This window comes from Metopolophium dirhodum, chromosome 9 (genome assembly GCF_019925205.1).
Source record: "Metopolophium dirhodum isolate CAU chromosome 9, ASM1992520v1, whole genome shotgun sequence".
In the NCBI taxonomy this organism is placed as follows: domain Eukaryota; kingdom Metazoa; phylum Arthropoda; class Insecta; order Hemiptera; family Aphididae; genus Metopolophium; species Metopolophium dirhodum.
In genome coordinates this window covers 27550677-27577776 of record NC_083568.1, presented here as the reverse complement: position 1 = coordinate 27577776, position 27100 = coordinate 27550677, and the positions used below count along the sequence as shown (strand labels likewise).

The 27100-nt window shown below is 25.9% G+C and overlaps 1 protein-coding gene across 2 annotated transcripts in view; it reads left to right on the top strand.

Moving 5' to 3' along the window:
• The first annotated feature begins 5770 nt into the window (after window positions 1-5770).
• LOC132952859 (rhodopsin-like) overlaps window positions 5771-27100 on the top strand; it is a 62461-nt gene continuing 41131 nt past the window's right edge. Inside the window, exons 1-3 of one of the 2 annotated variants that reach the window (XM_061025319.1) lie at window positions 5771-5908; window positions 26531-26610; window positions 26823-26937. In XM_061025319.1, coding sequence (XP_060881302.1) covers window positions 26893-26937 — 45 coding nt within the window. In that variant the 5' untranslated portion in view covers window positions 5771-5908; window positions 26531-26610; window positions 26823-26892. Of the gene's footprint in view, window positions 5909-23472; window positions 23662-26530; window positions 26611-26822; window positions 26938-27100 lie in introns of those variants that run through there. The other variant, XM_061025320.1, reaches the window with a different exon arrangement.

Below are 27100 nucleotides of genomic sequence, written 5' to 3'. Positions count from 1 at the left end.
TATTCATAACAGTTCACGAACCATTTTTATTTTCAAACGCTTTTTATACTGAAGTCATTTGTTTATTTTGTTGAAATATTTCAAAACTACTCACCAGCTATACCATACAGGTATGTGAATAACGTATTCAATGTTCAAAATATAAATTAGTATTCTATATTTTAAGATATTTATGAATAAAGTTTAATTATAAATTAATTAATTTTTCAAATAAAATCAATAACATTGAGAAATAATAATATTTTATTTTAAGTTATAAATTAAACTTATGATTTCATACGCAAAAACAAAATCTTAGTTTGTTCATTAAAAATAGTGTTTATAGAAATTCGTTGGTACAACCAAACATTTGAATTTGATTATTTAAAGTTTTGAAAGATCGCGGAAAAGTTCAGACATTTTTATCTTTAGTGTCGCATTCATTATAACACATTTACATTATACAAACTTTTGTTTAATTAATGTATTGTTCGTTTGACATTCGATTTACATGAAAAAATATTGTATCAAATAAATATTTAATAATAATAATAATAATAACAATAATAGATAGCGATACAATTATACATCTACAAAATCAGTCATTTATAGGTAGGTACTATGATTATCACATAGATTAATGTATGTATTGATTAAATAATAATTTGTTGTTTATTGTTGTGATTGATAGCTATTATAATATCGTCTGAGCTTTCGTCTTCGATCAATTAATGTTAAACAATACAAAACCGGGGGACGAAGTGGCCGAGCGGACTAAGGCGTCGGTTGCGACGCACACTGGCGCTGGTTCGATACCTCGGTCGCGGGCGGCATTTTTCTTCGGGCAAGTCACGGTGTCCGGAGAACAAGTGCCGCCATCCCCCACCCGGGCATGGCAGATACCTACGGGTGCCCAATTCAAAAATTCTGCCAAACCAAACACACACGTGTAAACAAATCTACAGTACCCTCCCCTACAGTACCACAGGCTAATGACCTAGTAGTCGAAGCCTTAAACCTAATAATAATAATAAAAAAAAAATACAAACCCGGGAAAGCCGAAGAAGTTTTCGAGTGTATATCGTCACTTGAGAATGTCACTGAAATAGACGAGTTTAAAAATGTATAATCAATGATAAATTATTGCATACGAAAACGGGCCTGAGCAGAAATTGCGTGTCAACCTCTATTTCTGAGGTTATTTTACAATTTGTTAAAATAATTATTAGTAATTTATTTTTTTATTAGTAATGTGGTATGTCGAATTAATTTCAGCTATAATCCTTACGTTTGATATTATTAATAATTATAATATTATATTATATAAAATATATTTACGTTATTAATTTATAAGTCAATACCGATGATCTGAAAAACGGCGTGACAATAGATTTGAGTGTGTAAATTCAATATTGTAAAAATTTGAACTTTCAATTCAATTCCTATAAAAAATTAGGATTTACACTAACTTTTTTTTCAGTGAGTAGAGCTGATTATAAATTGTGTATTATATTTTATGAATTTTTTACTACAAAATAGTTTGCGAATTTCATCATTTTGATGATTTTCATAAAAATGCAGTGACACTTATATAAAAAATAGGACTGTATTTTAATTTTGTTTTTAATTGCTGAAAGAATAATTTATAAAAAACCCTGTGTCATGTTTTTAGATTTACAAACAAAATTGTATAATCATAAATTTAATTAAACTAAAAAAAAACGTTAAGAGTTTCATATTATGTCAATCAACAATATAGGTACAAAAAAAGCCAAGATATTTTGAAATGCTTAAATACTAAAGAATACTAATATGTAGGACTCGGACTCTAAAACACTACGCCATAATGAATAGCATAAAAAGCATACAATTATTTAAAAAGCAAAAAAAAGCATATAATATTACCTATATATTATATTCTTAAAATAAACATTTTTAACTAAAAGATAATTATTCAACTTTAAATTTGAAAAATTTTGTGAAAATTCGAACTTTAAATGCTTATTAAAAAAAATTGTGCCTATGAAATTTTAATATTTTTTAACAGCTAAAGTAACAATATATTAAGAGCCTTGTATTAAATTTTCAAGCTTTTTTACCCAACAAATAAAATTTTATTGACATTCATAGAAAAAAAAAACTTAAAAAATTGGAAACTGATATAATGTCCGTAAACCATAGACATATAATATTAAATTATATGTCTAAGCTGTAAGTTCAAAACAAATCCAAATATTTTGAAAATTTTGAAAATTTTATATCTTGTATGGAAAACGCTAATATAAACAACCAGTGAGAATTTCAAGTATCTTCGGCCATTTGTTTTAGAGTTAAACCAAAAACAAAAAAAGATTTTGTCAAAAACTGATTTAATGTAAAAATTCCCGGTTTTTCTTAATTTTTTTTTTGTTTTTCTCGGTGTTTTATTACTATGGGAATATGGGACCTCCCCAATGCACCAACTATATTCACTTTCCCATCGAACAAGATACTGAAGTTGAAAATCAAACCATTATTTCGATTACTTGTTGTGTACACGTACACAAAAAATAAAAAACACACATTGTAAAATTAATACATTTATCGCTCCACTCAGAATCCAAAATAATTAACTACCATGTATTTTGCTATATTTTCAACAAAAACAATGATAATTCAATAACCATTTAGTCCGTATTCCGGGTTTTTAAATTTCTTATTAATTACATTAAAATGTTTGTATTACTATTATAGACTATACCATAATAAACATATTAAAATGCCACAGCTGGAATAATTGCAATAAAGCAATAAAAAACCAAAAATAAATTGGTTTATTTAGAATCAGAATAACATCAAACGAATTTAAATACAATTAAATTTGTACCTCATATAAAAAAATATGAAGCATATGCTTTGAAATCCAAGTCCTACATTAGGTAATATGTATACCTATAGTATATTCTGTCATATTGAAATTATAGAGTCTTACCATGGTTATTCATTTTTAATCTACAACAAAAAAACAATATCGATTTTAACAAAAACCCCCTAGTTATAAAATATTTCTATTAATTATTCGAAAATCGTTTTTAGTTTTTCCCGATTATTTTGAAATGTAGTCAGAATATTGTACTTTTGACACTCAAAAGTACCTACAAACTAGATACGATTTTTACCAGAAACCCCCATAACATTAAAGATTGAAGTATTTTTTTTCGGGTAAATTCTGAGTATCTGACAGTGATTCCTTAAAACTGATTGGTCTCCGGGGGGGGGGGGGGGGGGGGTGATCTACCCGGCTAAAAATTCTGCGATTCTGGAGTCTCTGCTGGGTATATTATAAATTATAATCACAAGATGTTATCAATAAATAATATCGTTACGGCTGTTGGAACCACGGGCCTACTATATACCGTCCTGTTTTACCGCTTCGATAAGATAAGATGTCAAATAATATTAAAAATAACTCAGTTGTATATTAACAGATTCCGTGTTACAATTATTTCACCATATTATTATTATGTTTAGCTTTCCAGGAACTTACCCTAATGTTGTGGAACAAAGTATTTTTATACGTAGGTACAAAAATAACGATAGAGCGTTAGTTATTTCGAGCAGGTATGGTTATAATCGAAATACTAACAACTATTTAATAAAATATAGAACATGTTCATACGGTATATTAGGTACTGCTCATTATTCTTCAAATATGTTTTACATTTTCTTATTTTTTCCGTGTAACACATGACTTATACAAAGATAATATCTGTAATAGTTTTCGGAACACTTTGTCTTGACATACTATTTAGTATTTATGATTTTCACATAATACCTATTACCTATGCAATGTCACAGAGTTTTATTCCAGAATAATACATTTTTAAACAAACATTTTAACTATTTTTATAAGTTTAATATTGGTCAAAAAAAATCGTCTGTTGAAAGTATGTGTACATGTATATTATATTATGTTATTGACTTATAGACGTACAATAGTTGACAGAGATTTCGATGTGATTTAAACTGATAACTCAGGAAAAACCGAACTGACTATCTTAGCAGTATATTAAAACGGATACACAACCACAGTAGATTCACGCGTGAATCCATGCTTTTTAATTAGGAAAGGAGGACATAAAACGTTTCACTAGAAGTCTGGAGAACAAAGGATACTGGATTTTATTTTTTATTTCGATAGTGCCATCCATTAATGTACTGTAACCTAGTATGTTTGTGGGTAAGTAAACTCATTGACCGATTTTCCTCATCTATAGTTTCAAACGCTAGGTACAAACTATATTGAAATAATTATTTAAAACCTATATATTTTTTTAAATCGTTTACCCATTTAAAATAAAAAAAAATATATATTATAATTAAATACTATATGCCTGGATTCAAACTAATTTTACTTATCATTATAGTATTCACTAAACTTGTTTTTTTTCCATATTCGAGTAAACATTTAAAAAAAAAACCTTACTTTGAAATAATATACAATGTATCGTACGTAGTACACATTTACGACACGTCTTAATAAAAGTGTTCACTGATTTACACTTAATTATTAAAAAAATGTATGAATTGTGTGTTTAATCAACGGGAACCCTGAGCTTAAGATTTTCGTGTTGAATTTAATTATTACATCTATAATATCTATTCTATCTTCAGGACTTTGAGGCTCTAACAAAATTACCCTGATTTTTAACACTTATATAATATACCAAAATATGCATTTTAAAATAAATATTATTAAATTAAACACAAGAAATTATATATTCATTTTTTATATTAACACGCTGAACATTGAAATCTGAATGTGAAATGTGAATACATCGGCATACTGCGGTTACCCTTATGACTGTGTATCGATTATATTTTGTGCCGTGTAATCTACTAATCTATCTATAAATAAAATTAGTTAGTGATCCTCGAGCACTTCCAGGAAAAACATATATCCGCGAACCATCAACAACCATATATTACATTATAAAAAAATGTGTATATTATACAAAGTTTTCGTATAACCGGGCCTGTCCCGAATTTTTACCCTGAACACGCTTCTGAACTCATGTATTGTAGAATCTAAAATGTTTACACTTTACCACATTAAATTATAGCTGTTGCCCATTTTCTTGTCAAATGGAACAAAACTAGAGAAAAACACAATATATACAATATCTCTAATCTGCTTTTTAATACCAACTGGGAACATATTATATCTATGATTTATAAGTTATTACTGACGATTTATTATTTTTAAACTGACTATTTAAACGAAGGAAACTAAGAAATAAATGTGTAAAAATGCACACATTTTAAATATTTTATTTGTTAAACATTGTTGACCGTTACTTTACTTACTATAGGTGTAATAACTAATAAGATATGATATATGAATTGTATAATTTTAATACTATTTATTATCACTTATAAATAAAGAGGTAAGTAGATAATAAAATATGATCTAAGAAAAATCCGCGTTTAAGCAGATTTTGCAACGTCTTCCAAACTAGGTCAAATCAATTTCATATTTTCCTATATTTTCTAGACCGTTGAAGACGTTTTTTTTTTTATCATATTAGGTGGTATCATTATTAATTTATCATTTTTTTTTTTTTTATGGACAACCCATTCGGTTTCCGCGTAAGTTCGGAACACCTATATAATGAGGTCCTCAGAACTAAGGTTGTCGACGTTATTTAAAACCAGCATCAGTCCTATGGTGGTGTGTACGGTCAGGGTCAGAACGTCATACAACACACTGGGCACGGGACCACCGAAGTGCGTTAGTTGCATCCGAGGGCGCACAGGTGGCGGAGGGAACCGGAGGGAGTGCGTCTGTCGATGCGCTACCCGTGTTAGGACCGTTCCAGTCTGCGTTGAATGTCGCGTGCAAACAGGTGCGAGGTTTTCGCTGCCGATGACTCGAAAACGCACATTATACGTAAGTTCTTTTACGCTAATTACGGCTTGCGAATTGGCGCGTTTGTTATATTATACTGTAATAAAAATATTTTTAATTATAATAACCATGCATTGTTTGGAAAAAAATAAATAATATTTGGGATAAAATAATAAAATATGTAGGTTATAATATTGTCTATTAATCTTCTTTTAAAATTTTTTTTTTTACACTTTCAACTACAAATTGTAATAAAAAATACAATATCGACGCATATCTAAACACAAATTAAGCAAATTAGTCAATTAATTTTTTTTTTATTTAACAATAATTGTATTTTGTACATTGTAAAAAATTTATATTTTTATTACCAAATAATTTTTTCAGTTTCATTATTTTTTACTAATGAATTATGGATAAAAATAATTTAACTCTGGTTTTATTTCAATTAAAAAAAAACTAACCTAAAGCATTCATAAGCTTTTTTATAAAATATGATAACGACAGTAAAATTGATTGGTACAATTTTATAAAAAAAAAAATAATGTTTTACATAACACATTTATTTTTATAAAATTGCCATTATAACTTCATCGCATTTCGACAAACTATGTGCTTCTGTTATTTTTTCACTGTAACTATATTAACTATTAACTGATTTATATATAAGTCTAAATTTATTAGTTTTTTAGATATCATATTAATAAAATTATAATTTTTAAACTAATTAAAATAAAGTATTAAATAATGTTTCGATTTGGTTTTGATCACGTGAGTTCTTTATACATGTTTATCAAATACAGTAATTTAATACAAATAATTAAGGACATTTATATTTATTGAGATCTTATCGATAAGCTTAAACTTGTAAGTTAATTATTTATATGTCATAGAATTATAAGATAAAAGAAGATAGAGACGTAGATACAGCCTACATTACATAAAAACCATATATTTAATTTAATGAAAAATCGTATTATTTGTTTTCATAAACTTTCGATAAAATTTGTTCATATCATGAATTATGAACACTTTTTTAATTTATTTAATTTTTGTTTGTCCGTTTAGAAATAATCGTGTTGTTTTTTTTAAACAAGTAAATCAAACTATAGGATATTAAGATGTAAGTATATTAATCTAATATTGATACTGATATAATTGATACGGTAGCCGGTAGATATATAATAAAACGATGGTTCATAGCTGCAGTAACGTTGTTTAAACTTTAGAGTATATTAATATATTAATTCAATAATGGTGTAAATTAAGCTGATTGAGTAGGTAGGTACCTATAATGGTGAGTTTAAGATTTCAAAGGGTCAAAAGTTGCGTCTGTAAAAAGAATGTATAAAAAAAGCAATTTATCTTTATATAATACAAATAAATGTCTTTTTTTATCTCATTGTCTTATCAGTGTCAATATTTCAGTCTCTGATATTTTAGGTAAATTATTTTATAACAATATAAAGGTAATTTGTTGTACTAAATAAAAAATAAATAAAAAGTGAAATACATTTTATTGAGATTAGCTTTAGTAAGTTCCTACTTATAGGTACTAACTATTAAGTTATAAGTATTGATAATCTCGAAATCACCATTATTGTTTATTCAAATTATGATTAATAATGTAACAAAAGTCTACTCTTATTTTTTTTTTAAATTTAAAACCGAAATGATATAATACATACTTATTACTTAATATACAACATTCTTATACACATTTTGGGATTTATCTATCTCCGTTTAGTGTTTTTTCTATCGAAGATAAAAATGTATAAGAACAAAAACAATATTATGAACTAACGTATTTACTATTTAGTAATTATACATGCAATGATTATACAAATTGTGCGGTGAAAGAAATAAAACAAACAACGTCGAATGTATTATATTCTTATAGGTACATATAATATATATATATATATACATATATATATTAGCATTTAAAATAATTACTTATTCAGAACATTACTAACAATAAACCCTCAAACATATTAAAACTTATTAAATCATCCACAATAATTTAGAATATTTTGGCAGTATAGTTAAATACAATTTTATTTATGTTTCTATGTCATTAATGGAGTCAAATATGTGAGATTTATCTGACTGAACCTAACCTATACTTACTGTTCTTCTTATTATTGTTATTAAGAATTATATTTTTAAGTAATTCCAATTAAATAATTTTTTTGTTCATAATTTATACATTAAGGGGCTGCTGCAGTCGATGAAAAAAAATGACTTTTAGACCAATAATCCAGACAAAACTAGAGGAATTTGGTTTGATGGATTTTAATTTTGAAAACTTGTCATGATGTATTAACAAGTTTACTAGGTTTCCATCAAGGCGATTTTTAATATTCCAATTCTTTTTAGTGTCATAATGCGTATTAATGTGTTAATATAAATACAAAAATATCATATTTTAGATTCTGAGCGAAGCGATGAATGTATTGACTTTACAATGATGTGTGTTTTTTTAAAAATTTTTTTTATGTGTCTGTCATCACATTTTAGGACAGTAAAAGTGCTTGGATTTTCTTCAACAGTAATCTAGTTGGTACTTTGGGGGGTCAAAAGTAAAAATTTCCCAGTAGTTTTCAAAAGCGACATGAAAAACAAAAGAAAAATTAAGGAAGAACGGGAATTTTTACGCAAATTCTGTTTTCAAAAAAAAAACAATTTTGGTTTTTGGTGTAACTCTAAAACAAATGACCGTAGATACGTGAAATTTTGACTGAATGTTTATAATTGCATTTCCTATACACCATATCATTTTCCAAATATTTTGACTTATTTTGAGCTGTTTACGGACATTGTCAATTTCTAATTTTTTTAGTTTTTTTTTTTTACAAATATCAATAACATTTTATTTGTTGGGTAAAAAAGCTTGAAAATTTAATACAAGGCTCCTACTATATTGTTACAATGACATTTGAAAAAAAATAAAAATCCTTAGTCACAGTTTTTATTTATAAGCATTTAAATATTGACAAAATACGAAAAAATCACGAAAATTAGCAAATTATTTTGAATTGAGAATTCATAAAAATTTTTCTTTTTCAATCTAAGATTTGAAAATGTAATACAAGATTATCCATATGTTTATCTACCTTTATCAAAAATAATTTGACTCTTTTTGAGCTGTTTACGGACATTGTCAGTTCTCAATTTTTTAGTGTTTTTTTTTTCTATAAATATCAAAAAATTTTATTTGTTGGGTAGAAAAGCGTGAAAATTTTATGCAAGGCTCCCGATATATTGTTACAATAAGTTGTAAAATATTGAAAATACATAGGCACAATTTTTTTTATAAGCATTTAAAGTTCAAATTTTGACAAAATTTATCAAATTTAAAATGTAATAATTATTTTGTAGTTAAAAATTTATAAAATGTTCAACTTTTGTAGGTAAGGATTGAAAATTGAAAACAAGGTTCCACGTAAATAAGTAAATATAATATAAATTACTTTATTCACAATAGCACCTATCATCAAATATACTTAGTAATATCATAGGCTGACTGACCTTCGCTCAGAATCGTTTTTCTTATACAATGATATTATGTCATTGCATTCAAATTTAACACCATCCATTACAGTGACCCACTTATAACCTACTGTACAGCAGAGCGACATCCACTTACCCACCTTTTTTTATCGTATAATTTAAAAAAATATACAAAATATATTAAGGGGGCTCCCTGTCAAAAGTCAACAGTAAACAGCTCAAAAAGTGTCAAATTATTTTCAACATTTTATCGTGCATAGAAAATACTAATATAAACATTCAGTGAAATTTTAAAGTATCTACAGTCATACGTTTTTTAATTATAACAAAATAAGAAAATCGTTACACGAGAAATCGAGTGAATATCAAATGTTGTAAAAATATGAATTTCAAACGCTCATAAAAATTTAATTTGACTTTCTTGTATATAATATTATTTTTTTTTGATGAAGATAGACAAACTTATGGAGAATCTTGTATTACATTTTCAAATCTTAGATTTAAAAAGAAAATTTTTATGAATTCTCAACTCAAAATAATTTGCTAATTTTCGTGATTTTTCCGTATTTTGTCAATATTTGAACTTTAAATGCTTATAAATAAAAACTGTGACTAAGGATTTTTAATTTTTTTCATCTGCCTTTGAAACAATAACCTAGGAGCCTTCTATTAAATTTTCAAGCTCTTTTACCCAACAGATAAAATTGTATTGATATTTATAGAAAAAAAAACTAAAAAAAATGGAAACTGAAAATATCCGTAAACATCTCAAAATAAGTCAAAATATTTGGAAAATGTTGTGGTGTATAGAAAATGCTAATATAATAATTCAGTCAAAATTGTATGTACCTACGGTAATATGTTTTAGAGTTGCACCAAAAACCAAAATCGATTTTCTCGAAAACAGATTTTGCGTAAAAATTCCCGTTTTCCCTTAATTTTTCTTTTGTTTTTCACGTCGCGTTTGAAAACTATTGGGAAATTTTTACTTTTGACCCCCATAGTACCAACTAGATTCACTTTCCTATCAGAAAAGTTATTGCTGAAGAAAATCCAAGCACTTTTACTAAAAGGTGATGACAGACACAAAAAAAATAAAAAAACACACATCATTGTAAAATCAATACATTCATCGCTTCGCTCAGAATTAAAAATAAAAGTTAAGTTGGGAAATTTATTGAAACTATTAAATATAATCATCGATATATTTTCTAATATATATATATATATATAATAGCTGTTTAATAATATTTGATGTTTGAAAAGCAATTTGTTTTTACTCAGTAATTATCAACTGTATGTCACATGGTAAAACTATTTGGCATATTCTGCAGATAATAAGATCACATTTGTATTCTAAAATATGTAAATTAAATATAGCAACCGTTGAATTATAAATTTCTGTGATTTCATTAGATATAGCCATTTCTAATGTATGTTGTATGTAACATAAATTATAATATTACATTAACATAAATATTAAATGTTTTACAACAGCTAAACACATTATCGCATCATTCGTAATCATCACTGCAGTTGTTTTATTATTATGATGATAAAACTTTTGGAGGTATGATAATGTTGCGATTCGTCATGACGTTTACTCAACATCGATTTTTACTTTTTCAATATCAACCACAAAAATTCCTTATTTTGTAGATTTAAGAAATTTCAAGTAATGATTTTTTTAAATGTTATAACTAGGGTAGAGGACTTGTAGCATTTGCAAATTTGTTTTGCACAGTCACAAAAACAGCAGAGTGCGAAACAAATACGTTTCATGCTTCCACAAAGCTAGTTTTGAAATTGTATTTTGCATATATAAGCATATTTTGAGTTTTTTTGCTTTAGGGCATATATTTTCAATTTTATACTTCATATTTTAACTTAATTAATAATTGTATTGATTTTTTCTTCACTGGCGTATTTTTTTTAAATTAATACAAAATATAAATTTGTTTTTGTCATATAATATATAAAATGGTTTTTAACTGTCAGCGGGTGCACGTTTTTCCTAAAAGCGCTTGAAAATCATCGATAAGACGATAAGATGAATTTGAAATGTGATGCCAGCATTAAATTTTATTTTTAAAATGCATACTTTAAATATATTTTTATTACCCATACCCCTTAGAGGACTTTAATTTTTCTAAATATACTTCCCTAATCTCTGCACAGTTATATTTTACATAAATAATGATACATTTATAAAATAAGATGTAATTTCTTAGGTATTTTTGCTAGGAATATTCCAATAAAAATTAAAAATATTTCAAAAATGTTTAACAATAGTTAATATTTACAATACATTGAAAAGGATAAACAGCGTAAATCGTAGTTAGGTGCTGAATTAGTTACTTAAACGATCTAAAGCTAAACTAATATGAAACATTGAAACCATAATTAAGTATCAGTCAATTTCAATGTATGATAAGTTGATAAGTTATATAGGTGTCTTTTACAAATCCACTCTTAAATCTCTATACTTATTTTTAGATACTGAGTTAAGCTAAGGATCTGATCTATCTGTTTTACAATAATGTTAATTTTTTTGTCTATGGACACTTTTTTGGGTATTAAATTTCGTCCAAGTTCAGTCACTATGTCTCTATAGATAGGACATTTACACTATTGTCCCTTTGAAAATGTTCAAGTGCAGCATTTAAACATAAAAACAATATATCCACAGTGACAGTGCAGTCTCACTTTTAAAACATTTCATACATCACCTACCTACCCATCTATATTGTCATAGTATAGCTGTATAATTATATGGATATAACGAAGAATGTGTTGTATTCACTTTCAGATTTTGTATACTTAGTCGTTCGATATGGTTGACAAATAGTACACTATATTTTCATAGAGTATGAACAATAATATGTCAGGTTTGAGTAAAACGGAAGTTAAACACGCAACTTACGTACGTGAGTCACAGACATTAATGAGCATTATTTACAACGATCACACTTTTTTTGGTATATTGTATATACTGCAATATAGGAAACTGCTTTCAAACGGACAGTATCCAATACTCTTAAAAGTTAAAATTTCAAAAAAAAAAATACAAAATCCGAATATAAATTAATTATAATTGAAATAAATAGGTAGGTAGATATATTATACAGCACAGGTCGTTTAATGGTTTAAAGAAGTATACACACTTTTATCATGTCTCTGACGTTTACATTTTAAAGATAATACTACAAACTTCAAGCGGAAAAAATAACAAAAACTGTAATGTGATTAGAGGAGTAGTGTAATACTTTATAGTTGATAGCATTTAAGCAGAACACATATTGTATATTAGGGACGTTATATGAATAATCATATCAGAATTCAGAGTAATACACGATACAAAAAGATTAAAGGGTAGGTACCTGCTCATAATAAGTAGGTATATACTGATCAATTCTTAAATATTAACAGTAAACGTTCATTATTACAAAAAGAATTATTTTTGCATAAAATAGTCATTACGAAGTGTTATTCAAAAAAAAAAATTGTTCCAATTCCCCACGAGTCATTTAAACTTTAAATAAATGCCAGTTATAACTATTATTAACTACTTGTCTCAAATTTGATTTTTTTACTTAAATATTCTTTGAAAAATTTTTATTTTGAAATATTAAATTAAAAATACATGTTATTATTTAAAAAAAGAAGAAACTAAAAAAATTATCACGATAAAAACAGTAAAAAGTATACATTTTTTTTCAAAAATGTTGTTTTATAGAGAATTCAAATTGCGCTGGAAAAAATATTTATAAAAGTAATTCTCGATATACGAGTGTTAACTTTTAAAAGTATCACTCTGTATACGTAATATGTACTTGTAAATGCATATTATATATAATTGTGTAGGTATAACAAAATAAATAATATAACCCCTATAACAGTATAACTCCTCTTTGTATTCACTTTTTAGATAGATTTTTTACGTCCAAAGCTCAACGTTACATGTAATTAATTTAAAGAGTAATGTAATTATAGTTGTTAATAAGTGAACTATAGTTTATAATGTAATTACAAATCATTATACCTACCTATCCGTTTTACTGTATATTTAAAAAATGCAATGCCCCTAAAATCTTGAATACTTCAATTCGTATTTATATTATTTAATTTTTAGAATACTTATTGATTCTCAAATTAAATGAGAAAAAATGTAGTACACTATTTTGGTTTTTATTAAATTGAAATATTTTTATTTGTTTATTAAAACAAATATTTTATGTAATTAAATTGTAGTAGGTATGATAACCATATTATTTTTTTTTATCTCAAGAGGTCAATTTAATTAAAAATAAATAAACAACTCGTTATGTTCTTACTTCTTATTGAGTTGCAATAAAAGTTATTATACGTAGCATTATAAAATACGTGTTTAAAATTATAATCGAAAGTACTTACTAAGTCATAAGATCCAAAAATAATGAGTTGTGCTTCTTCTGATGGTCACCTATAGAATAATTGATAAATAATAATATTAGAACAAATTCTTGATTTGTTTAGGCACATAAACTTATTGAGTTACAACTTATAAATGTATTTATTTCACTCCAATCAAATTTAAAATTCTATGAAAAATTAAAGTTACTCTGTGCATATAATTAGTAGTATCTACCTACAATCTACATTCATATATCAAATAATATCTACATATCAGCGTCAAACGTAAAATAAATGAAACGTAAAACCAAATTGAAAAGTGAAATAAATTGAATGTCTACAAAAGTAACAAATACTCAGTACTTTTCAAAATAATTGGGAAAAATAAAAAAAAGACATTTTAATATTTGATAATATCTTGAATTGTAATTATTTCGTCACAGGAAAAAAAAGTTAAAAATTAAAAATGACAGAAATCGTCCATTAACTTGTTTGTACTTAAATTGGGAACTCTTTAATTCTTTGATTTGTTTAATTATTTCAAATTTGACCGAATTTAAGTAATTTACCAAAGAAAAGGTGTGCAGTTATTTTATTCAAGCTTAAGCATATTTTAACATGATGTTCAATTTATTTTTAATGGATGATAAATATAAATATTATACATTTATAAAATTTAATGAAATCAATAATCATATAGGTACTATTATATTAAAAAATATTTCTTTTTGTAACTTTTGTGCAGATTTTTAAACTATTTGAAGTAAAAAAAAAGATACTTTCACCATATTTTACAAGTTTAAGAATTATGAAATGAATATTTTAAAGTTTTTTTAGAGAACATTAAAATCATATTTTAAACTTTTAAGAACGCAAAAATTCAATCTTTAAATTATCACTAATAGGAAAATAAATTACTATAAGAGCAATAGAAACGTATAGTAAAATGTACTTAAAAATATAGGCTGATAGACCATCTCCGCTCAGAATCGTTTTCCTAGTCAATGATTTTTCATTGAATTCATACCTAACACATCCATTACAGTGACCTACCCAAATTCCGAGGTACCCTCCACCTACTATACGGCAGAGCAATATTCCCAGTTTTATTTTAAATTGTATTGATCATATATTTTGACTTATATATAACATGAGGACATATGTAGTTTTTACATTACGTCGTATTCACTAACATTTGTATTCACAACATTGTTATTCATCGACCATCGTGAACATTTGCTTCTCGTTACGGTAATACTTAAATGTTAAATGTAATATAAAATCAATTATATCAAGTAACTTTTAATATGATATAAATAATGATTAGTGCAACATTAATAGTATTTTAATAAAAACAAATGGAAAATAAAAGTCAATTATTTTTATTTTTCATTTATTGATTTTCTAAAAGTCACGTTCCTCTCACATGTGAAATCAATTTGCAGACGATTTTAAATTTTAGTATCTGGATAATTTAATTTAACTAAACAATTTACTTTCTTAATTATTATTCGTGTGTTGCATGAAAATAACAATATTAACTAATATAGTATTTTATAGCATTAATGTAATATTATAATATCTCTTCATTAAACTTTTATGTCAGCATAAGTATTAGGTATAGCATTTTATGGTAAACTTATAATATTTAGAAAAGAATATTATTATTATATTTTATTGTTAAAAGTGTAACTTACCTATATTGTTATAAGTATTCTGGATTTTTTAATATATTTAAGTATTTAAATAAATATTATACCTATTATACTTTGAATAATTTTTCAGATGTTTCAATAAAATGTATTATAAATTACAGAAAATAAAACCGTATACCGATGGGGAAATAATTATAATATATATATCAACATTACCATAAAAAATAACACGAATAGAGTTCTGTACCATAATAATTATACCCTTAAAGCTTATTGGAGAATCAATGTCATAATATTATGGTTTTTAAAACGAAAAATTACTATAAGTATATAATATTATTATACTATTAAATTTATCAGGTACTAACAAAAGGTCTAGCGATATTAAGACCATTGATTACAACAAGCCTGTATGCTGACGAGCTAATTAGTTAAGTTTATTTCAAACTTTTGAGTTAACTCGAACCTATTGTTATTTAATTATTACCTGAGCAAAATCAATTACGAGTTGATCAGTAAATTTTACTCATCCCTGTGAAATGTCTTACTGTAGTCTTTTGTCTAATAGAATATACCTATTGACAATATTATAACCAATTATGCTTACTTAAATAAAACGGAAAATATTTTTCTTTATAAATAACTTTTATACTAATTAAAAGAGTATTTTTAAAATATCAACAACTAAAAATGTATTAAATTCGTCAAATACCAATGGATTATAATTTATAAATAAGTACTCAATATAATATTATAATATTGTGATATTATTAATTAATTTCATGTTATAATTAGACAAGTCACGCGTTAAAAATTGTTTTATGAACTTCACGGTGCGTTCTACGATATGTAGGTCGGTACATTTCACCGAAAAGATCATAATAGTTCTACCCGTTCCGGTGCCATAATTATAGTGTGCATCAATATTGGACGTACCTTCCTAGTTTCTACCGATATATTTGTTGGGGTTCCTACATTTATTATACACCGTTCAAACTCAAAACGTATAACTTATAAGTTATAAGGTATCTATACATAATATTTGCAATCGATATTCGATATCAAAGAGATTAGTAATGTAGCAATAGGGGAATCGTTATATTCAAGGATATTATTATATGATTGTCATTTGTCAATAAACACGGAACTAGGATCAATCGAAAGATAGAATGTAATAAGTATGTATCTAATAATTCAATTTTTTATTACTAAAAATGTAATTTTTAATGCAGTTGATTCTTGATTCTTGGACTACAGTTGTTGTCTTCAAATATAAATGTATGCATTTTTCCCATATTTAACATAAAAAAAAATAATAATACAACCAGTATACTGCTATATAGAATATGATATTAAACCTTTTATGACAGACTAATCGCGGGATTTAAATGATTTGTGTATGTATTTTGCATAAATATAATATTATTTATTATTATTATTATTTTTTTTTTTTTTATTGGGTAACCTGCGGCAACATAGGCCATTGGGTGTGGGGGAGGGCACTGTAGGTTTTTAAATTGGGTAGGTTGGTACACGTGTGTGTTGTGTTTGGGCAGAATTTCTAATGGGGCACCCATAGATTTCTGCCGTGCCCCGGGTGGTGGGATGACGGCACTTGTTCTCCGGACACCGTGACTTGCCCGAAGAAAAATGCCACCTGCGGCCGAGGTATCGAACTCGGGTCGGCTGCGTCGCAGCCGACGCCTTGGTCCGCTCGGCTACTCCGTCCCCTATTTATTATTATAGTCTACATAGAGATAAAACATTAAAGTATTTTTTTTATCTATCGAATTTTCTCAAACTTTAAAATATAAAAATTTAAATAATGATTTTTTCATTATTATTATTATATAGTGTATGTTATATCTAATATGATTGGCATTTTATACAATACAGTCAGAAAAACAACAATCTAAATTTTAAAAAATCTTTTAATTAATTTAATTCTTACGAACTATTTTACTACCTATTTAATTAGTTAAGTACACAAAACATATAAAATAATAATTATTATATTAATAATACCTACAATTTGTTACTGATTACCTAGGTAGTCCATTTATATGATTAACTTGAAATATTGAAGATGGATGTCAATATGACTTTTAAACACTTAAAACTAGAAATTTTTTTACTGTCCCATTTTTATTTAGACATATCATCTTTATTACTCTAGTTTCTGGTGTCCCTTCGACGTATTTTTTAAAACTTCCCATCGTACTTTTGAGTTCTATGCTACATTTTGTTTTATAATAAATTTCAAACCAATTCTCCAGCTGCTAAAAAAATTTTAAAACTGTTGAGTTATATTGACTTTTTAAAAATAATTATTTAAGGGTTCACTGAGTTGGCCTTACAGAGTATATGAACACACAAAAACGAGAAAAATGATAAAAGAATTATTTTAATTTCTTATGAGAGGTATACAACTAGTACTTGTATTAATGTAAGTCCTATGCAATTTTTTTTTTGCAACGACCATACTTTACAAGTGCAAAGAGTTTTATTTTTTCAACGGACTAAAGATGAGTCGACATTTTTGTAAAAGAATATACCAACAGATACCCTCTTCAAGCGTGAGAAGTATGGAGAAACTACTTGACGGATAATTATATCTCTGTAGGTACAGAGGCAAACGTGACTTCAATGATTGTACGATGCTCTATGTATAAAAAAATTCTCCACCAACTTTAATGCATTATATATATTATTATGTAAAAACGAAAAATATTTTTTTCGTATTTTTATAAGTATCCAAAGGGTTGATAATTTTATATTTTTTATAAGTACCTACGTTACTTTCTCTCGAATGGCATAACATATTACTATTTTTTTACTTTTACAATTCTATGCCGTAGCAACTTACTCACCAAACTCAACACTAAAATAAGATATCAATATTATTTATTTAATGTTTAATAATGTGTGTGATGGGATATCGTTTTAGTTTCAGCCCCTAAACCCAATTGGGCTGCTATCCTCAAGTTTATTGAAACTGAAATATTATCAAGTTTATAGAGTTGTACATAACTCATATAAAACGCTCAAAGTACCATTAAAATTTCATTTATTTGTTAGTAAACTGTATATTGTCTATAAATCACGTACGCTATATAGTAGTACCTACGTTATTATATTATATTATTATATAATACGTCTAAATCAATTGTGTTAGCTAACTAGTTGGTACTGATTGGATCTTTATCCCTCTAATTGTACTAATAATAAATAATGATCATTTTATCAAAATAGCATTTAACAGTTGCACTGCAAAATAATGTGTAAAGCCATGAAAATCTTTGTATTGTAATAATATTAATATTCATGTTTGAATTTTGGTGGTACACTGAAGAGGTTTAATCCCTCCAAAAATTAATGAAGCCCTTTCAACAATGTCAATATTTTATGTTGCAACTCTACCATTTTCCTGAAAATGCATAGTTTTTAATTGTTTAATATATTTTACCATGCGTATGATTATCTACAGATATATATCTATATTTATTTATAAAACAATATATTTAAAATCTGTACAAACATGGTATAGTAAGTAAGTTTGATGACAAATTTGACGATGGCGCTTAGATAAGAATAAAAAGGATCCTAGCGGTGCCACCTAACAAGTTTAAGTTAATATTATTATGGTTTTATCAGGTCCCTGGGCCATTGCCTTTTTAACCTTCTGGGTATGAGAGTGGCAGAGGAAACATTCTTTTAATTAATGGATTGAACAGATATATATCAAAATTAAAACAACGGTTCTCTGCATTTCTTTACATTTAATAATAATTGATAACAATTCAACAATTATTATTTAAATTCGTGAGATATCAGCAGTTGCATGACATCATTAATAAGTAATATGTAAATTGTCTTTCTTTCCAATAATACATTTATTATATCTACCCTAACAATTCTGTTAAAAACAAACAATTTATAATTATTTATTTATTTAGTTTCGTATCTGCTTATTCTTATATTCATATAGGTAGGTAACTACATATCAATAATTTAAGCATTTGATAAAACATAATGTATATAGTACATATTACAAGTTAAAGGACAAAATATTTTTTTTTATTTCTTTGTATGAAAGTATATTATAAATTAAAAATTGTCCTAAACGAAAAGTCGTTGTGAAACAATTTCCCAAGATCTAATCATCCCTTTTCAAAACCAGTCGCGTTTTACGCTTCACATCATCGTATAATAATTATACTGCACTGCATACTTCACCAAATTGTCACAACATTGGAACACGAGGCAATATATAAATAACATAATAATATATTTAAATAAAATGTCTGTTCAATAAATTTAAAAAAAAAAAACAATAACGGCTGAAATGTTATACATTTTTCTTAACTTTCATACATTATTATTTTCATATTCAGTTTAACACAAAAGTACGACTATTTATTTATTTAGAGGGGTTAAAAAGTATTTAAAATATGAAGCTGTAAACTCGTGTAGTTACATATTATACTCTATATATATATATATATATATTATATACAGATTACAGACAGTAGGTATACGTATAAGTGTATGTACCTACTTATTGTTACAATAATATTATCTACATCATTAAATAGCACATAATACCTACCTATTTAATATGTATGGAGAGATTAAATGTACATTTTACTATCCATTAATTCAAGATTAGACTAAATATTATTTATAAAAAAAATATTTATAGATTATAATAACTAATTTTGGAATAAAAGTTTTTTATTTTGATTATTATTCAATATTTATATTATATATTTCTATCTTCTGTGGACATTTTTCAACTACAATGAATAATCGCAGTATATTTATACAGCAAGCCAGCCGGTTATAACCAAGATTCGCTCAAAAAACTATTTTGAAATGCAATGGTTTCAAATTTATTATTATTTATTAAATTTAAATATTTATTTATTGTTATTTCTGGAAGGCCAAACTGTTCGCTATATAAATAACATTATTGATTCAAAATAAAATTTAATTGTTACGTTCTATAGATAGTGCAATATAACTACCTATTAAAATATTATTAGGTATAACCGCGGGATGCAAAACCAATAAATGAACTCCATAATTTTTAATATTTTTTTTTTCTGTTTACTGAAGAAACGATTGTCTAGGTAATACATTTCTCAAAACGATTTTCTTCTATAAACCAAATTGTAGCCTATCAAAAATTCTAAATACGCCTCTGTGCAGTGAAGTATTATAGTATTCATCCGGAAGTCATCACATCATATCGGATGGTTTTTACGGAAGCTAGTTCTTCGATCAATAGAAATACTGATGTGCCTTAACTACACGATCCGTGACCGGAATTTGACACGATCGCGAATAATATGACATTTCATAAAAAAAATTACGATCATATAATGGAAGCACGACTAACCTGAGTGTATATAGATCAAAGTCGAATTATTATTATTTTTATTATTAATATCATTATGTTTACATAAATAATATGACTTTATTTTGCTTCGATAGACAAGCGGTCATCATTATTCCGTGAATGGGTGGATTGCTCTTATATGGGTCCACAAGGTTGTTAAGTAAATCAGGGCTAGAAATCGATTTAAAATATTGATAAAAATCGTTAAAGATCATCTAAAAAATAAAAACTAATATTGAAATTAAATTTTTATTTATGATTATCAAAATATATATGAATTCAATAATAAATTAAATCAATAATTTATACCAAAATAATAATCGTTTTATAATTTGTATAATATACAGATCAATTTAAAATTTCAAAAAAATTATTTTAATTCAACAATAGCCTTAAGTTCTATAATATTGATCGTCTGCAGTTAATAATATATAGATATAATAACTTATATTTCGTTCTCAGGCACGTTTTACAGTCGCGCTTGACGACGAATATGGAACTCACGAACGACGACAGGTTTCTCGTATAGGTAAAAATAAAAATAAGAAAAATTATGTTAAAAAACTATGTTAAAAAACTACCTAAAAATACCAAAACAATTATATCAAAACTAAGCAATAGTATAAAAATCATAAAGTTATAAAATCAATAAATTATTATTTTAAATTTAATCAGAAAAAAATATCAATGAGTGAAACTGAAATTAAAATCGAAAATTTTCATTTCGATTTCGAGCCTTGATATAAATCCGCAGTGAAGCCACTGGCCCAATTTCGACCCATTAAACGATGAAAATTAATCATATTATCACTTTAGAAGTTAGAACCCTTGGTCGTTTCATAAGTTGTCTACAGTTCAACACTAGCACAGACATGATGAGAATCAAATCCCGAGACATTAATAACTATAACATAATAATTAATATTGAATAATTTTGAAGTTAACATTTCTATCTCGGATTGTCAGGATAACGGATCTCATATTAAACCGTTAATAATGGTCCAAAAGTCCGAGCACATAACATCTGGCCAAGTGGAGTATAGACCATTGAGAACATTAATTGTATTGTCATACATCTTAATGCACATAATAATTTATATTATACAAATGAAGACTATAAATACGTAATATTGTTCATGTAATATACACCACTATTTATATTTTATATTGTTTTTTACATATTCACCCTACTTCAGCCTTTGATAATGTATTTAGTCAAATTTAAATTATTAAATTTTTTATTTTTTAAGTACCTATAGGCTATAATATTCAAAGATTATATTTTTAAATATTGAGTGTCCGTGGTAGCACAAACTTCATATTTCAAATGAGAACTGCCATTGGATCTTTATATTGTTCATATAAATCGAAATACGAACGAACAGTTTCTAATTTATGCTCTACTAAGTATATTACAATAGTTCTTAATAAGGGTTTTACATAGAAAATTAAATATATGTAATATTTAGTCTAGTACTTATTCTACTTACAACATTTTTACATTGTTATTATAAAATAGTAGCAAATAATTAAATTTATTATTACAATTTTCATATAATCGTAGACCATATTCTACACCTTAACTCTATTACCGTGGATTATTATCTTTACTTAAAAACTAGAAAATTACTCGTTCAAATTTTGATTTGTATACATAAACATTTTCAATAAAACCGTGAGCTTAACTATGTATGGTTAAAAAGTAAAATTATTATTGGAAAAAACCACAGGATACTCCTTAAAAGGTAAAAAAGTACTTGAAGTTAATAATTATTAACTATGGTCTTTAAGTATAATTAAAAATTCCAAAAGTAATAAATTTAATAAATGCATAATTAAAGGGGAAAATCATGTTGAGTATAGGTATGCTTGGTAAATCATCATGTATATTATATTGGGTTACGGACCGTAACTTACAGTTGATATATTAAAAATAAATAAACGAAAATCACAGTAGCGACTAGCGAGGGACCAAAAAAAAAAAATGTGTATAGTATATTAATAATAATTCAAAAATATTATGTTGTGCTAGTTAAGAATATAATACGAAATAGCTCCATTTCTGCGACGGCGATTAAACACTATAAGATCTAAACCATTCGAATGAGAAGTTATGAAAGTATTGGTATCATTTTTTTATACACAATGCAGTGAACCATGTCGTATTATTATTATTGCAAATCAATATTGTCAAGGAATATATACTATGCACTTAGATTAACGACCATGCAACTAAGGCGATGTTTCTTAACCTTTGTTTTACGATACACATAAATCACCGACACCAAATAGTATTCTAAGCGATATTCAAATCCAAAAATATTGTTTTTGGTAGCACACGGGTCAATCATGACACACCGGTTGAGAACCACGAGGTTAGGTTAGGAAATAAAGAATAATCGTATTCCATATAGTTAAATAGAATAACTGCTCATTGACGTGATAAAGTGGAGTAATGTTGAGTGACCAAATAACTATGGAGAATAGTACCTACCTGTCATAAATACAATTTTAAATTAAATAGAGTAATGAAGAATCTGTCAAAATATTTTTCATTGTTATGAGTATAACAACCTGCTATATCCATATTGTTTACGTGTACTAAAAGTTTTCGGTTTTTTTTTTTTAGATATAGAACTTTATAATAAGATAGTAAGGGGCAGGAAGACATATTTTCTAAGCTTTTGAAGAAGCCACACTGGGCAAAAGCCAAGATTCATCGAGAAGTACCTACTGATGTGCTGTGTTGTTTTTTATCCATTCCCGTAAAAAATATAACCAACGGTACGATGGATTTGATGAATGGTAGAGTGCTTCAACTTGAATCCAAAATGGTGATTGAGAATTATATTATATTTTAATTTACACTATAATTACTAGAAGATTTGCAATGAGTCTTACTTTAAAAAATGTTTTGAATATTTTTGGAAATTTTGGTAGAAATCAGAAGACTTACACAAATAGCCTGTGAAAGACGGATTATAGAGGGTTGAATGAAGGTTATTAAATATACTTTAGTTAAACGTAGAAAATAAATTATTATATTATTACTTAATGTTATCGAAATTTAGACTAAATTTAAATACAGGTTGTAATTTGTATATTTAACAAAATATACAATAGTGTACAGTACATGGATAGCTTATAATTTACATACGATTCCATAATATTTAGTATATAATATGTGTATTATATTTAAATTAATATATTAATTATATATTATCATTTATTAATAATAAATAACTTTATACTTCGCGCTTTCAAAATGTAATAATAAAATAATCAAATAGTTGTATGAACATAATACTATTTATTAAATACAAATATTGACCACTTAACCTGATAACATGTTTAAAATATAAAAAACAACATAACATTTTTATAATCCATTGTGAAATGAGTAAATAACCTATTTTGCGATGGTTGGATTATATTTTTTAAAAAAATGTCTTTGTTGCTATGTATAATATAGGAGGTATCTACAGTAAGACATAAAAATATTTTATAATGCAATAACATTATTCATCAAACTGAAATCGTTTTCGATTTGTAACTAGCAATCAATAATTTATTATAAATATTTCATTGAGATTTTTATTTGTGCAGCACTAACATCCAAGCAGTATTTATAATTAAATTATCAACAAAGTTCTGTACTTGCAGATGTTGCTTGCACATCCCAATTAAATTATTAACTATCCACCATGCAAATTAGGTTACCTATATATTATATCCTCCGAATCGTGTAACTAATTCCAGCCATAAAATCACAGCCACAACACCCAACCTCTGACATAATATAGCTGGACAATTTACAAAAAAGGATAAAAAAAAAACCCATAATAAACTGTGAAGAGAATAATAGTAAAGCTTTAAAGAGCATTTGTTAAACAAACCACATAAACTTGCTTATAAATATTATATGGGTATTAATTTAAGTATATTTGAAAATGTTAAATGCATATTAGGTACTATTTTAAAAATAATTATAAAAATGTTTTTTTATTTTCTATATATAAATAAATAATAGCTATTATTATTGAATGATATACAAAAATTATTAAGCTTTAAGGTGTAAATAAATATTTGTAAATACAGCATTGTTTATGTTGAATACAGGATAATGATAAGCTGAGAATATAATACGTTAGGATAAAATATATTATACAGTTTTTACATATTAAAAAAGAACAATTTATTTATTAGTTATCGCTGTTAAACAATTTTTTTCTGTAAACTTATAAGTCGATACAAACATTCTATAAAACGGTGTGTTAGGTTCGTAATACGAATACATTTAAATGAATCTAAATATTCTGAAAAATATATAAAATGTGAAAAGTTTCAATTCTTTACAATAAAAATCATAACTTAGTTTTTATATTTTTTAATTTCTTTAAGAAAAGCATAAGAGATATTTGTTTTAAATGTTCAAGTTTTTAAACTGAAAAAAAATGGTATAAACAAAAACTAAAAAAAATTTAAAAGACGAACATTTTAAACATATAAAAAGCTCAAAAAGGGCATAAATATTTTTAAAATAGGCTAATCTTAATATTCAGTGATATTTTCAAGTCATTACAGTTAGTAACAAATTTAGTTTTGTTAAAAACAGGCCCAAACTGTTGAGTATTCACACTGGTTTTCATTAGTTTCCTCAATATTATTATAATTAAAATACTGTAATATTTTTACATAACCACCCCATCCTCACGCTAGAAAAGTACTAACTTAATATAATTTGCTTCCATAAGCAACCCTTAAAGTTAGATACATTTTCAAAAAAAAAACACACGAACAAAAAAAACCAATATGGCAATATACATCTCCAGCTCCGCTCATAATGTAAAAGGTAATACATTTTTAAATATAGGTACTATATAAACAATGCAATGTAAAATAAAAACCTCAGAAAATTGTGTATAATACTATTATGGCCTTAGTGGAATATTATATTATGATTTAATAACGGCACGCAAACTAAACTTAAAATATTCACGGACAAAAAAAAACTTTGAAAAATCTAAACAAAAATAATTCAATGTACAACGAGTGAAACTATTTGAATTGGTTTAAAGGTATTTTTCGTTTTGGCTCAACCTTTTAAAAATAGTCTACTTTTGTAATGGAATTTCAAAATTTACATTATCTCCAGTATAAATGTAGCCATGTAGGTACCAGAGGCACCGTACATGTAATACTTGTGATCCTTTGATTATATTAAATATAAATAAATTAAAATACGAAACATTACAAAAAGAAGCTACCTATGATAAATAAAAATCATATTATTAAAAAACGAATTACGATTTTTCGCTCTACTTGGAGTATAAAACAAAAGTAAACGAATATTATTAAAAAAAAAAAAATGTATATTAAATTATGTTATAATATAATTTATGTAATAATTGTTCATTTATAATTCATTATAATTCAAATAATATTTAAAATAAATGAATAATAATAATATATACTATGTTATTAAAATTTAAACAATACATTTGTCAGTAGGTACTTTTTAACAGTAGTTTATATTGATTATGTTGAAATAAAAATATGTATCTTTCTGTTCTTAAGTAAAAAATATGATGATCAATGGACCATTACATCAGTTGTATGTTTTATTCATGTTGGCATGCTCTGTATATTATTTTACTTATAAATATTAGTTACACGTGAATAAAAATTGTGTTATTGTTATAGGTTTATCATGTGAGCTTTAAAAAAATATCCATTTGGAGGAAATCTTCGAAAATCAACAATAAAATGGAAAACTTAGCGAAGTAATATATTTTGTTATGAAAACAATAATACGTATGATGTATGATTTTATGATACTTAAAACATGTATTATATTTTTATTAGTTTTCAGATACCTGAATAAAGATAGTTAATGGAAAATAAGTTATTAACATATCCACTATCATTACGATTATTTTATATTTATTACTATTCGTGAAAAATAATAATTGTTTTATTTGTATTTCCTGAATAGTGAGGAGCTGGAAACAAGCCAAATGCGATAATATTACCGTAAAGACAAAACCAATAACCAAACGATATCGATGTCGAACCACTTAACCAGTTTTAATGCGATGTGCAAAAACGAAGTGCGTACAATAACCAATCGTATATTATATACTTGTTTAAAATCCTATTATCACTACAGATATAACGTAATTACCTACATACTATTCAATTAAATAATATTAATATAACCTATAGGACATAGGTACATAGTTGTATTTTACTGTTTCATTCATATAATTATAT